We start from the raw sequence: 14,512 nt of genomic DNA on the forward strand, positions 1-14,512 counted from the left end.
GAAACAGTTCTCCGGCTCTTTTGTGTCGCGCAGTCTCAAGAATTAACGGAAAAACGCCCATTCACGTTTTCGTTAGTTCTGCCAGCAGATGGCACCATTGTTTCATAGTTTAAAATTGTACTGGTGAACTCCTCGGTTCTGCTCCCCCTAAACAGCCCGTAATCCTTTTATCTCCAGATTTAAACAAGACAACACTAGCTTGAGAACGGTAAAAACTGATATTGGTGACTGTACTAAAAGTTGGCCAGTATTGTTACAGCCTTTGAGTCTCCGTCTCAATTGTTGTAATTTGTTTTTCGTTATCAGTCTGTTGATAAGTCTGAAGGCTGGAATGGTGGGAAAAGTCCTCCTCTTGTTTCTCCTGATTATAAAACGCCTGTGAGAACTTCAAACCTCTGTATCTATGTTTAAAATCCTTTTTGTCCAGCTGATGGGCAGTAGGAAGGAAAGTGTCTCATGCAAATTGAAAACTGATATGAAACACTGCTCTGTTTTACCCTGCTGCACAGATCATTTCTATTTTTATCTAAGATAAATTACACATGTCATGGTTTTGAAAAGACTGAAATAACTAATGTTTCAATCTAGAATATGAAATGACTTTCTTATAGTGAGGCCACTACTGAGCACTACAAGGTACTAATATCTTGTTATAAAGTTAATTAGTACTAACACACATCATTCATAGTATGTATTCCCTGAGTAAGGCTATATCAGGATACACTGAACTTATTATTTAACTGTTTTCCATTGTATTTCTGATGAATTGCATTCTTTTTGCATTTTTATTTTAGGAAATGTTTAGATTTAAAATAGTTTTGAGAAGTAGAGATTCTTCTTTTCATTTAATTGAATTATTTAGAATTTTTCTTTTACTAATTTGTTAACTACTTACCTTAGTTGCTCTTATTTAAATTGTTGAGGAATAAAATTCATAGCTAACAGCCATCTTTTATATGTTGTTTGTATGTTTTGTGTTCAAATATTTAAAAATGATCAGGTGAGTGATATGCAGTTTATTTCTCCTCTGACATTTTGTGAAACAGAAGCAGCAATGGCACGAAAGGTAAAGTGGTCAAGGTTGTGCTGCAGTAGTTGAGTGAATGTTCCTAGCCACATCTCACAACTGATGAGAAATATATGACATTTACTGTGTTATATTGACATTATTTTGACATAGCATCTCAAAAAAACATATCAAAATCAATCAATAAAGTCATGTCCTATCTAACATATGTTTTACAGAGGAAACGAGGCAAAATAAATATGCTTGTCCACGTCTTAGTGTGACAGCGACATTTTGAAGTGGAGCTAAATTTAAATTCGTACTCAGTCAAACAAAACGCACCATCTTAAAAGGATGAGATTATGAAGCAGAAAACCTCAGATATATCCGTTGTTATTTTCCATCACAGTAAACCTGAGCGTCTTTCTTTTTGGACCGAGACTGAGCGTAATTGTGGGTGACGTCACTCCAGCTTGAGTCTGATTGGGGGCAATTTAAATGTGTTTCTGAAGCGGTTACCCACTATTTACACTATAAACTGCCGTCAATACAGACATTGGAAAGACTGTATAAAAGATTAAATGCAAGCTCAATACACAGAAGCAAATGTGTTGTTCAGGAACTGGTCCTGCCTCTCCTCAGTCCTGCAGCCCGGTGAGTGAGGGGGCTGGACCAGCGGTGAGCAGGCTGGAAGGGAGAAACGACTCCAGCGACACCTGCAAACAAACTTCCCAACCGACTTTTTCCCAGTGCACAAAAGACGGGTGAATTTGAAGCAGTCCATGTGGAATACGGGCGTGAAACGTGTCAGAACTTTCTGAGCGCCGGAGCAAGCAACGGAGAGACGTTCAAATAGAAAGTCGTGCGACATATCAGACCGAGGCTGAGGCGACAAGCGGCAGGTAATGGCAAGCTGATTCATCATCATTTAGAAAAGTTATGCTGAGATCAACACAGCGATGGGATTGGGGCTGTGAAGGTAATAGTTACTTTGAGCTGAAGGCCGTTTAATTGATTTGTAAATACATTTCCATGTGATGGTGCGTTCACAGGTAAAAAAAGAGGCTGCATTTGTTGGGTTTCGTCCTCCACTCACAAGTAGTTCTTTGTTGTGATCTTGCAGAGATCATTTTCTGCTCTTGTGCATTTGGAAAGTATGTGTGGGTTTCACTTCCCGGTCAGTGCAGTAGAAGTATTGTTCCTAATGGATTCTGCTAGTGCGGAAAAAGTGTATATAGCCTGTTTGAACTCCTTTGTTTAAACAGTCCACCCTTTAATATGACAAAAGACGTTTTGAAAGCGTTAATACAATGCCGTTTATTGTGTACATCCCAAACAAAAACTGTTTTCAAGTCTGCTCTTTATAATTTCACCATCACAGTTTGTCTGAAAGAACATTTTCATGCATTTGCAGCATGTTGTTCCACTGATACTGCGGGTTGAGTGCGATACTCATTTCTTTACATCTCATTTAGTTTCCTCAAATGTGTAGCATATTCAAGTATACTGTATTTACCATAAATTTGAAGTACAATAATGCATCTTTTCATACAGCCTATTATGGCAACTTGTCATGTGAGAGGAATTACATTATTCAATCATGCATCATCTGACAAAAATCTAAGGACAACAAGATGGACTTGCTAACGCCCGAGAACATTTGCATAACGTGCATAAATGTCAAAATGTTTCCCAAATGCTTTCTGACAGCATTCTCTGGTTATGTGTAATCTGTGTTCTCACGCTCTGTTCTGCTGTTTGTGGCCTTGAGCCAGGTTCACACTAAAGTTTTCTGCAGTTACTGTAATGACAACCTGAAGACAATGACTGACACAAAATCCTGTGCATGCTAAAATAGTCTTCAAGGCTCATCTTTGCAGGTGCTCTGTCTCATATTTATTTAATTTTTTGTCTGATCACAGATATTGTGGATTCAGATCATGGTTTCAAAACCTTACATAAGGCAAAGCAAACCATAGTATTAAAACTAGTTGACACAATAGAGCACAACCTGCCAAACTAGGACAATGTTTATTCTACAAAATGACATATAGGCTTTCCCTAGTTCCTCATTACAATAGCTGAACCTCACTGATATGAGTGGGATTAAAAACAGACACCCACGCCTGTGGTATCTTCTATTGATAATGCCGTACATCTTTTGAACATTCTACATTGTGCAAACTCGATAGTGACATTATTGTTAGATAAACCCCCAGGTCATCAGTCAGTGTAACATGACTAAAATGCTGTTGTTGCTGGTCTACTGTTTCACTTTACTGGTTATTTTTCACAAAATTGACATAAAATAAGCAATAGATCGTCTTTAATAGTGCATATTACTATTAAAGCAATGATTTTGAATTCATTAAGCTTTCAGTCATGAATTGTTTTAATGTGCAGAAACAATAAACTTAAGCAGAAACCTTTGAACGCTTTAATTTATTTGTGAAATGATCGATTAGCTCAACTTTATTGAGAAAGCTGAGGAGATTAGTCAATTAGAAACAAAGATAGTAAATGGAAAACTTACATTTTAAACTTGGTCACTGCTGTCTTGGTTAACAGTGTGTCTCAAGTTCACATTTCACATTAAGTAACTCAAAATAAATGTCACAAATATTAAAATGGACTGATTCATGTTTACAGTTCACTACATGATGATATAACAGATTGGCTAAATTTGGCTAAAAATGCAATAATCTTCGTCTGGAATCTGTACTGATTCTTTCATAAAACCCTTTCAAATTTTCACATGAACTGGATTCAGCTGTAATGCTGGTGGCTGGGCTGTCTGAATTTCCACAATCAATAACTGTGCCGCATCCCTACGTTAAGTTCACTCACTCAGCTCATGGAAAACACAAACGCAGTCTATAAACTTGCTCTTTTTCAGTGAGTTCATGCCCAACAGTTTGCTTTTGTAAGAAACAGATTTGACTGAGAACCAGAGGACAATATGTATGTCTGTTTAGTAGAAGCCACTCTTAAAGGAGCCAGACCCTTAACTGTGCAGTCATAACACAGTTTGAGCAATTTAGTTATATAAAAATTGACCTTTCAGGCATATCAACGAGACATTAATTCATTTATTTGATTATTTATTCATTTGTCTCTGTATGCAGACGTGAACACCTTATTTCTGCTCTTTTAATATGGGGGTCTTTAGGAATTGGCTTGCTTTTGGAGCCAGCCATTTTCGGAACTGCAGTGTCAGCTCTGAGGGTTGCTCCTTGTTTTGAAACTATTTTGTAATTATTAAACTGTAGAAGCTATTTTGCAAGTGAACGTTGTGATAGTTGCATGTGAGAATTTTCTGCTTTGCTCAATCTTTTTTTATGCATGAACATGACCCACCCCCCCAGTTGATGCTGACCAACTTATGAAGTATCTGATTAATCCATAAATTCATCCATTAGCTAAAGCTGTTCTCTCCGGGGGCAGCTTGTGGCGAGGAAGAAGCTTGTTGATATTGGGCGTTATGGTGAGATACACTCCGGACAGGTTACGTGCCAATTATATGGCTAACACACAGAGAGACAAACAACTGAGCACAGCTTCGCTAAAACCTATAATTAATTTGAATCAATAATTAACCTAACAGATCTAATAGTCTTTGGACTGTGGGAGGAAACTCATGCAGTCACAGGGAGAACAGACAAACTTCACACAGAAAGGCACCAGCCGACAAGCAGGTTCAGACCAAGTATTGGTCACACTCCTAAATTGGATCATTGAAATGAAATAAAACACTTTTGAATTAACATACTGAGCAGAGTCGGTTTTTAATGCAACAGCATACAAGCACAAACAAACACGTGAACCAAAATAAGCCGCAGGATCAAACTTTGCTCACTGGAGTGGCCCCCAGCTGATGCAGATGAGTGTCTAGACAAAGTACAGCCTGCACAGCTGACGCTGCTCTCGAGCCATGTCATGAACTATTCACAGCTGAGAGTGAAGTCACAGCGGATCAGGTGTGAGTTGATGATACAGTTACGTTGTCCTGCTCTGCTGCACACTGCCCCAGCAGCAGTTGGACAGAGAAGCTATTGTAGCTTCATCCACACAGGTAGCAGTGTGGAAAGTACATTTCCTAAAGTGCTGTACTTTAATGCAGTTTACTTCTACCTCAGCTAAGTATTTCCACTAATTACAACTTAATACTTCTTCTCCACTATAAGCCATAGGGAAATATTGTGTGTTCTCTTTTACAGTGGCTGCAAGCTAAATCAGTACATTTACCATAATATTTGAGGTACATTTTGCAGCTAATAATGAAATGCTTCATTAGCATTTTTTTACACTGCTCTATTATACATCTATTACTCTTACATAAGTAAAGGACCACAATAGTTCTAAAAACTATTAGGTCTACATCTTAAATCACCTCAGAAATGTTTTTTTTTAGCATATTTGTCCTCTTTTTACAGGGCATGAGATTTTTATGATTCCAGACCAGTCTGCTCTAGACTAAACAATTAAACACATCAATGAGGTGAATGACTGTGTGGTCTCATAGCAGCATGGTTATAGATTAGAACAGATCCAGGCCACCCACAGCTAAGAAGTTTCTGATGTTTTTATTAACCTGACATTGAAGTAACATGACTATTTCCTCTGCAGGTATCTGGTGGATGGAAAGAACATGGAGGTGAACAGAAAAGAGGTGCCGTTATATGTAAGTGACTGCTCTGCGTTCTAACTTTCTCGTGTCTTGGTGGTTGGGTATATTGGTCTGTTTGGGGTTCATTTTCCACACCAGAAGTAGAACAATCTTCAACTGTCATCTGTCAGTCCTGACAACCCTGCTGTGCACTGGTTCACTGGTAAGCCTTGTGTCGCAGGTGAAACTCAAGCCAGTAGGGTTTCAGTCCCTGGGGAAGCCAGGGCCTTACACAAGCTGCTCACCAAATGAAGGGGCCGAAGGGGCCAGGATACGAGAATGATATACCCAGTTGGTTCTGGGCTTTTAAAGGATTGTATGTGCTTATTTTAATGAATTAAATAGCTGTAGAACATGTATTTTTTTATGCAAAGTGTGTATGTGTGTTTGGATTATTGTTTGACATAGAAAATTATTTCTCTCTAATACTTTTATTACTTCAATCTGCCTTCACTTTCCTCTGCAATCTTCTATATCTGCCATCTCTACTTCATTTTGTCCCTCTTGTGCCCCTAGCCTCCTGCGTTTATATGTATATGTGTGTGTAAGCTTGGGTGGGCCAGCCACTGAAGCGTTGCCAGATTTCGAGTGAGCAGTGTCTGCTTGTTTTGCTGTGTCACCAGTTTTCAGAGTTGGGGAGAAAGGGGGGGGGTTGCTCCAAAAACCTTCCCTCCAACTTATGGAGGGCTGGTTTGAAACCCAGGCATGCAAATCATTATGGGCTCAAGCACTTACACATACACCTCTCCATTAGGAGGAAGTGGCGTCTCCACCCTCTAAGGTCACAGCTCAACGGGAGCAACTCTTGCTGTTGAATGAGATCCAGATTTCAATACCGGGCTTTGTGCAGACGAGCTGTGGCACACTGCTATGATATAAAGGCAGCTATTGTGACACGCCTAGTAAAGTTTTATGGTGCACCTCCACACATGGAGCATAGTGTCAGGGCAATAGCAGATACTGTTTGGCTAGATCAATGGATAAATGGATGCATTGAATTTCAGATAGAAAGTGTTGGAGTTTCTCTGTAACAAGAGGTTCTTTTTTAGGTCCAGTGCCAGACTTCATGTAAGAGGCACTGTTCTTTCAGGTTTATATGAAGGAGAAAAACTGATACCTGTACAAAAAGAGTTTGTACCCATTTAGCTGAACTTGAAAGTTGAAACAGACAATATACAAACAAGTAACTGTTTCTCAGTTGCAGCCAAAAGCAGCATGACCCAATGTTCATACTGAAAGATATTTATAGATTCCTGTTAAATTGGTTGGTGCCAATGAAGATGACAGTAATCAATCTGACTCTGATTAACTCCAAGATTTGGTGTGTCTTATTATGGACCTTCTACCGTACTTTATCACACTTTGACATTTTGTTGTCTCAGAAATATTTGTGTTATATCCTCCTACTGTCTTTTTATATCTTTTTTTGTTGTCTAAGCACTTTGAATGACTTTGAATTGTAAAGTGCTATATAAATAAAGTTTTGATTGAATTGACAATAATTACCACCGATAAGATGATTTAATATCATGATGATGCAACAATACATGCAGTAGTATAAGTACGTCATTTAAAAGTGTAACCCACTTTTAGATTTTAGGAATATTGAGAGATTGAAATTTAAATGTAAAAAGAATATCATATAAAACCCCCATTGACATACTCTGACCACCTGTGAGTTCAACCTGTTCCAGCCACACATTTTGGTTCAGACATTTGTGTTTCCAACCCAATCTCATGGCAGAACATTTAGCTGCATTGGTCCAAAACATTGTGGCTTCACAATAAACGCTCAAAAAATATACTATCACTCCTTTTCCCCCTCTCTTTTCCCTTTGTCTGTATGGAGACACAGCTTATGTGATGACTTGTATATTCAATGTCCGGCAATAGTGTCTGATGATGGTGTTAGGCATTACATCAGAGACCACGGGATCAAGATCCATCCCACTCACAAATGGTTAGGATTAGGAGTTAAAACACATGGTTAGGTTTATATTTGACTAAATACATAGTTAAGCTTGCGATATTATGCATGATTAGTGCTTACGAGCTTTGATATTCATTCATCACTGTTGCAATAATGTTTTGGGACTGTACTGGTGTTTGTCAGAGTATAAATTGTGAGGCTGTAGCTCAAGAGGTAGAAGAGTCCTTCAGTCTAAAGATAGCTGGTTCAGTCCCCAACTTCTGCAGTCTACACACTGAAGTATCCATACTGAACCTCACGTTGCCTGCCAACTTGTTCCTCCTTTCTAAGTTTATATGAATTTAGCCAATCCTCAAATTAGTTAATTAAGATGTTGAGCATCATTCAAACCTGCTAAACAAGAGGACTGGGGTAGTAGTGTCATTGCAAGCTTGTTGGTATTATTGCTCTGCTGCTGCTCCAACAGTAACTACAGTCTCACAGAGTAGCTTTGAGCTTTCAGCCACACTTTCACTAATGGAGAAAGATTAGATGTATGAATGTTGAACTGATTCCTCAAAGGCCAAAATGGTTTGATAGAGTTAGTTATTACGGCAGCCAGTAGGCACAGTATGTCTGTGTAAGGGTTTATGACTTTTTTCCCTCTTAGTATTGCAGTGTTTGTGTTTGCAGTACTTTTCACATGTCAAACGAACAAAAAACATCACTGTCCAAGCCGTTTATTTATGGGGCAAAAGAAGAACAATCTTATGATTTAACCAAGAGATGTGTGCTCCTATGACAACAGCTGTGTCCGATGCTGAAGAGATAAGATATTAGTATGAATATCTAGAAGTCTCTACTCCTTGATATTATTGTTACAGTAAACGGTGCATTGTGAAATGAAGTGTGTGAGACCACACCGGTTTTTACATACGGCCTGTAGTTATTAATAACCCTTTTTTACAGCAGATTAAATCAGTGGTATGTGTCTCAGCTGAGTTTGAGAAAAGGCCTACAGCACAGTGCTAGCTGTCACCTTCAAGACTCTAAAGAGATTCAGGAGTCATTTTAGGTCAGGGTGAATAGTCTTAAATGTCACTGTAGTATTGTGAGGCTTAACTAAAAGTTTTTGGCTTTGAAACACTCTTACATAACTTTGCTTCTGACAGGGTATTTGCTAGATGTGTGAACGTGTGAATGTCAAAAGGAATTATTAGAGCATGTAGAAGTTTGTAGAATAGACCAGGCATGTGGCTTTCCTCTGCCTTCTGTGACATTTTGTATTTTTTGGTTTGAGCAAAAGCGTCGTTATAATGATTTATAGTTAGAATTTAACTGTTTTTGCAATTTCATATGAGGCTTATATGAAATCTCATTGTAGAGTCCAACTTTTCTTTCTGAGACAAAATGTAATTTGTGCCAAATTGTTAACTGAAATGCCACACTGAAAAACTGACGTCAGGCTGCCTTCTCTCTATAGAGGGCTGCTTGTTATTGGAGCTGTTTTTGTTGTTGCAGCAGCACTGATCTTGCTCCCCTGACGTCACCTACTTGTTGCACTCAGGAGATCATGGCAAAGAGCTCGAGAGTTGATGACTGCTAGTTTCCTGGAGACCAGGCAGCAGATCTGATGCTGTTTTTCCCCAATGAATGAACAACATGTGGAGATTATAAAATCAGTCACATTTTTGTCATTGGATTTAGTGTTCAAATAAAGAGAAACATTTAAGAGAATACTCAACAGTTATTACATCATATCTCAGCAGAATTGTTTTTCTTACTCATATCATCCTGTGATTGCATTTGTAATCAACCTTATGTTTGTACACCATAATTACATTATGCCCGACCTTAAAACTGCCCATATGGGAGGCTTGACGTAAAGCCACAAGGTGTTGAATAATTCATTGTCACTGGATCAGGTTGTGTCATGATAACGCTGTGGAGAAAAAGACCATAGATCACGCCAGTCTGGCCTCTTATCACCCCCCACCCCCCAGCCTTCCTCCTGCTTGTTCCACAAGGCTCAGGAGGTGCCATCCACTTTGAGCAAATTCCTAATCTAATCAAATTGTTCCTGTATAAAGTAATAATATCTGAGGCTGCTGCAGACTTTTGGGACAATTGAGTGGAAAGTATAGCATCCTTGGAGGGGGTGAAAACAAATAATAAGATATTAGAGGAAAGTGTTCACATGTGCTCCTGTGTATTTCATAGACATTTAAGATTAATAAAAATGAGTAAAATCATGGGCCTTAATATGATTTAACAGAATATGACTCATCCAGCGAAAAGAGGGAGGACAAAACTTAGTGAGAGTGATCTGTGTTCAAATGAATGCAAATATTTGGCTGAAGAAATCCCACCTGTGGGAAAGGCCATCGAAATATCAATGACAAAATTTGAAATTCTTCTCTGCTTTTCTGAATAGCTGTTATTGCTTTGGAAAACCACAGGCCAACATCTTATCCTTTTGTTTTGCGGGAAAAACAATCAGCGATAACTCAAAGTTTGTGCAAAATAGTACTCCACCGAACCACTTAGCACCCACAACAGGCTGAGAAAATGCAGCCTGAGTCAGACCTTGTTATCAGTCCAGGCCAACAGCCTGCTTACACTGGAGCTTAGTTGAATTTCTGCTTCTGAACCACCACTGAATAAGCTCAAGTAACAACTATTGAAAGGCTGATGCAAAATAACCTCACAATATGAGGTTATATAGAGGATCCATCCACATGTAATTCAGGTGAATTCAGCTGCTCCAGTGTTTTGAGCCAAGAAAATGTCGGTTTACTGTCATTATAAATTTAAGCTGATGTAGATACTGAAAACACAAGGTAAATAAAGAAAGTCCCCATAAATCACAAGAAAAAACTCCAAACTGAGCACAAGAAAACAGAAGAGAAGGGTGTTGCACAAGCATGGAACTTGAAGTATGTGATCCCAGATACACTGAGCTAAACCACTTGTAAAGGTCAATCACTGGTGGAAAATAAAGCAGAGGAGGTGAACTTAACCTTGTGATTGAAATTGTTGGGTAATCTGAAAGTAGAATAACAATCTCTCTTCCACCACATTGTTTTGCAACTAGCTGATCTGGTGTAGCTGCCTCAGAGATTTCTTTTATATAGATGCAAAACTAGATGTGAGAAATGAAGAAAACGTCTTGCTGGTTTTTGTATGTGTTTGAGTTAGTTTGTGATTGGGTACACACTGCATTAGCCTTCAAACAATTAAATATTGTGAGTTGTGTCCTAAGTTGCTGGTTGACGCTCGGGAAAACCTGTGGGCTGATGCAGGAAAAAGAAAATTAGATCAATTCCAAGAAAAAAGGCAAGGCAAATGATGTAAAAGAAATAATGAATGTCACTGAGACAGGGAACAGTGTGAAGCTCTCTCCCACTGTGAGAAAATAACTGGTGCCTTTCTTCCTTCTTTTTCTTTCTGCCCCATTTTCTTCCTGTTATTCAGTACAGTGGGTGCAGTGAAATTGACTGAAGTAAATCTTCAAGAAGATTTTGTGCAGTTTCACGAGAAAAGACACATTTTTTTCCCTCCTCCTAAAGGGAAGTTGTTCCACTGAGAATGAGTAATAAAAAAAACAACTGACAATATATTATGAACTGTGTATTTTGACTTAATTGCAAAGATGGGAATAGTGAAGCAACTTCTTTTTATCTCCTTTCAGGGACAAGTAAAGGCTCATGTAATATTACAAGCCGGAGCGCCAGAAGATGCAGAGTTTTATGTTGTTGTTCAAGGCTCTCAACTTATACATGTGACTGCAGCAAAAAGAGAGAACAACGGGTTAACTCTTTGCTTCATCGTACCAGGTAATATGTTCAATCAACTAAGCACCACACACTCTCCCACCAAGCCTCTGAGATCTTTGACAATATTTTTCTATTTTTCCACAGGCCACGACCGTGTGGAAGCCGTCTCTGTCACGCCCTACTTTTACACAGAGGATCTAGTTAAGCCATGTGAGGCTAAAGCATCTCTTGAATACATCAGGGATGTTGCCCAGGAAGCAGCAGAGTACTTAAGAGCACACAGGGACCAGCTGGGCCCCCAGAGCTACCAAGAGGTCCTGATGAAGTTTCCTACTTTGGCTCAGGCGGCTGATGAGGAGCTCTGTGTTGGACTGTTTGACCACAGTGAGCAGGAGGTAGAGCTCAGACAAAGTTCAGGCGATGAATCTGATTGGAAGCAGCTGGATGAGAAGATCACACAGGCTCTGGCTAACATGGATTACCCTTGGCAGTGGAAAAACATAGACAGTCAGCCAGAAGAAGGTAATGAAACAGGAAGTGTGAGTATAAATCACAAGCTGGGGTCATGGGGGTAAGTTTGTGGATACTTCAGTAGCTGCCCGTCTGTCATTGATGCTTTCTGACACCTCTGAAGCCCAAATGGCTTTGCATACTGTGTGGTATAGATCATTTAAACTTCAAAAGCCAGACTCATATTCAGGAGGTTGGTGTCTGTGTGGATTCATTCAGTCTCTCAGGAGAGTCAAGGATGTTTCGACTTGAATCCAGGAAGCATCAGCTGGTCTCTTGTCCCAGTTTGTGCCCTCCTACTTCCCCCAACCATCCATGTGTCAGGGATTTTTTCCAACTTTGTTATGACTGTTTTGTACAGAACAGTAACTGTTGTTGGAGTTCATCCAGTTAATGAAATATTCATTCTTTTATATGCTTCTTCCCTGATAAAAATTATCTAACTCATAATTCAAAGATAAATAGAATACCCAGAAGCAGAAAGACTGTTTCTACAAATGTGTTGCCATTATTTTTTACCCCATAGATGCAGACCATGGTAATTCAATTGTGTGACTGTTATGCTGCTTAGATGCCAAGCAAAGCTAAGTTTCCTATCCCCACTGTAAGATCTTGATTGATCTTAATTGGTGTGAATTGCAAGATGTCTTATCAAATGTAAGTTTGATTGGGTTAAAAAAAAAAAAAGGTAGATAACATAGGTATTTGGTAAAGCAATCTGATAAAGATCTGGTCCATTGTCCCAGAAGTGCATGGCAGGAGTAACTAACGCAGAGAAAAATCACAGAAAATCAGAGATATCTGAAAACCTTGGCAGATTAAAACCGAACTTAACTTCAAGGCCAAATTACATTAGAGTAAATGAATAAAGAGAGAAACTTTTTTGTCATTTTGATTAAACCATCATTTACTTTAAACAACATTAGTCATTCAGGTTAATTTCATTGCTGTGGTCCGCTGGTGTTCATTAGTTTAAAACCCGATCTGTGCCTTGAATGTACAACTCTTTCATCACATGACGCTCAGGACCAGCTAGCCAGCCAACCGGGCAGAGGCCGAAGTACTCCTGAGAACGAGCAATTACTGCCATTATTCCTCTTTGGTCAGATTAGACTTATCTTACAAACCTCTTTGTCTACTAAATCTGCTCTCCCTACAGTCCTCCTCTGCAACACACTCCTTTGCAGAAAAGCTATGCTGGAGATGTTTCTGGCTTCTGGCCACATTACAATTTAAAGCAGCAAACATATCTGTGTTATCCAAAAAGAGGGATAAATTTAGTATGAAAATGAAGACAATACTCATCCTAATACAGAAAAGTATGGGTTAGTAATATGATGGGCCCAGACACTATTCCAAACCATTTTTACAAACCTGTTTCCAAAAAAGATGTAACTGTATAAGATTTGCATAGATTTCAATAGGAAGGGACCATTTAGAATAGAACATTCACATGAGAAATAAGACATTTTGGTGGTTCTACTCAGATAAGAAGCAGATTACATATGAGCCACGTAGCCCCGGATTAAGGTAGGATATAGGGATAGAGCCCCGAGAGTCTAGACGCAGAACAGAGTTAGAAGTTTATATGGATGTGGCGCCAGGGATGACCTAGATAAGGTTTAGATGAGAGGAAAGAGGGTTGCATACAAGATGTTGTTAAAGACAGATTGACAGAATTAAAATGAGATTTAAAGCACAGAGACTACAGGCTGATTAGTTGAGAATAAGTGGGCAAGGCCATTATTGGGTTAGAGCAGTGATGTAGAAATTTAGGCTGGAGCCAACAAATTAATTTGCCTTGCTGCAGGCCACAAACAGTCCTTGTACAGCAGTGTGTATGTATAGTCATGGTTCGCTTAGAGAAAGCAAATGTCCATGCAAAACATGGGCAAGGTGCAAATACAACACAACTGTTGGCCTCTACTGTCACTCCTTTGTGCATTATTTGAAGAAGGGAAAATATGACAATAGCTTTCTTGTTTGGTGACCTTTGCACGGAGAATATGTGCTGAATCTGCTATCCACAGTTTATCAAAACTGGGTCACGATTAATGGGGCCATTGTAGAGCTGACTGGGTGTTCACCTCATCTTTAAGACACAGCAAGACATTAAAGGGAAATGAAAAAGTTACATTTGAATTTTCTGTGGCCAATGATGAAAGAACCCCTGGTCCACTAAGGATTTCTGTGAGGCAGTGATGAGCAGAAACATGCTCCCCTTTGCTTTAGCAGCATATAAGCCAAGAGAGTGAATGTAAAAGCATAATTCAAAGTCAAAGCCCAAACACACAATGTTTATAGTCCCTCATACTTCAGTGAGCAAGAGTCAGCAACTATTTCACAGCAGGTGCGTGTTCAGTGAAACATCCAGTTTTTCTAGGTAGTAATATTGTCAATATACTGTGAACCCTACATAAATCTTAGTCATTCCTCCTTTCATTCCATATATACATAGCAGTTAATGCGTAGACCTGCAGAGAGTTGAGGTAGTATGTGTAGAATATTACATCACAATTGATTTCAGCTTTGGGATAGCATGCTGATATAGCTATAGAGTATTGGGAGTTTTCAGTAATGATATATGACTAAAATAAAAATACTAAGCACATTAGCAGCTTTTCAGGCATGTACTCCAATATTCA

The 14,512-nt window shown here is 39.1% G+C and overlaps 1 protein-coding gene across 4 annotated transcripts in view; it reads left to right on the forward strand.

Moving 5' to 3' along the window:
- The first annotated feature begins 1,565 nt into the window (after positions 1–1,565).
- Positions 1,566–14,512, forward strand: part of arhgef28a (Rho guanine nucleotide exchange factor (GEF) 28a) — a 42,080-nt gene continuing 29,133 nt past the window's right edge. For all 4 annotated transcript variants that reach the window (XM_072372671.1, XM_072372673.1, XM_072372672.1 and 1 more), the window contains exons 1-4: positions 1,566–1,908; positions 5,633–5,687; positions 11,273–11,417; positions 11,502–11,879. In XM_072372671.1, the coding sequence (XP_072228772.1) occupies positions 5,655–5,687; positions 11,273–11,417; positions 11,502–11,879 (556 nt within the window). In that variant the 5' untranslated portion in view covers positions 1,566–1,908; positions 5,633–5,654. The remainder of the gene's footprint in view (positions 1,909–5,632; positions 5,688–11,272; positions 11,418–11,501; positions 11,880–14,512) is intronic.

This window comes from Leuresthes tenuis, unplaced genomic scaffold (genome assembly GCF_036924035.1).
Source record: "Leuresthes tenuis unplaced genomic scaffold, fLeuTen1.0.hap1 SCAF_19, whole genome shotgun sequence".
NCBI lineage: Eukaryota > Metazoa > Chordata > Actinopteri > Atheriniformes > Atherinopsidae > Leuresthes > Leuresthes tenuis.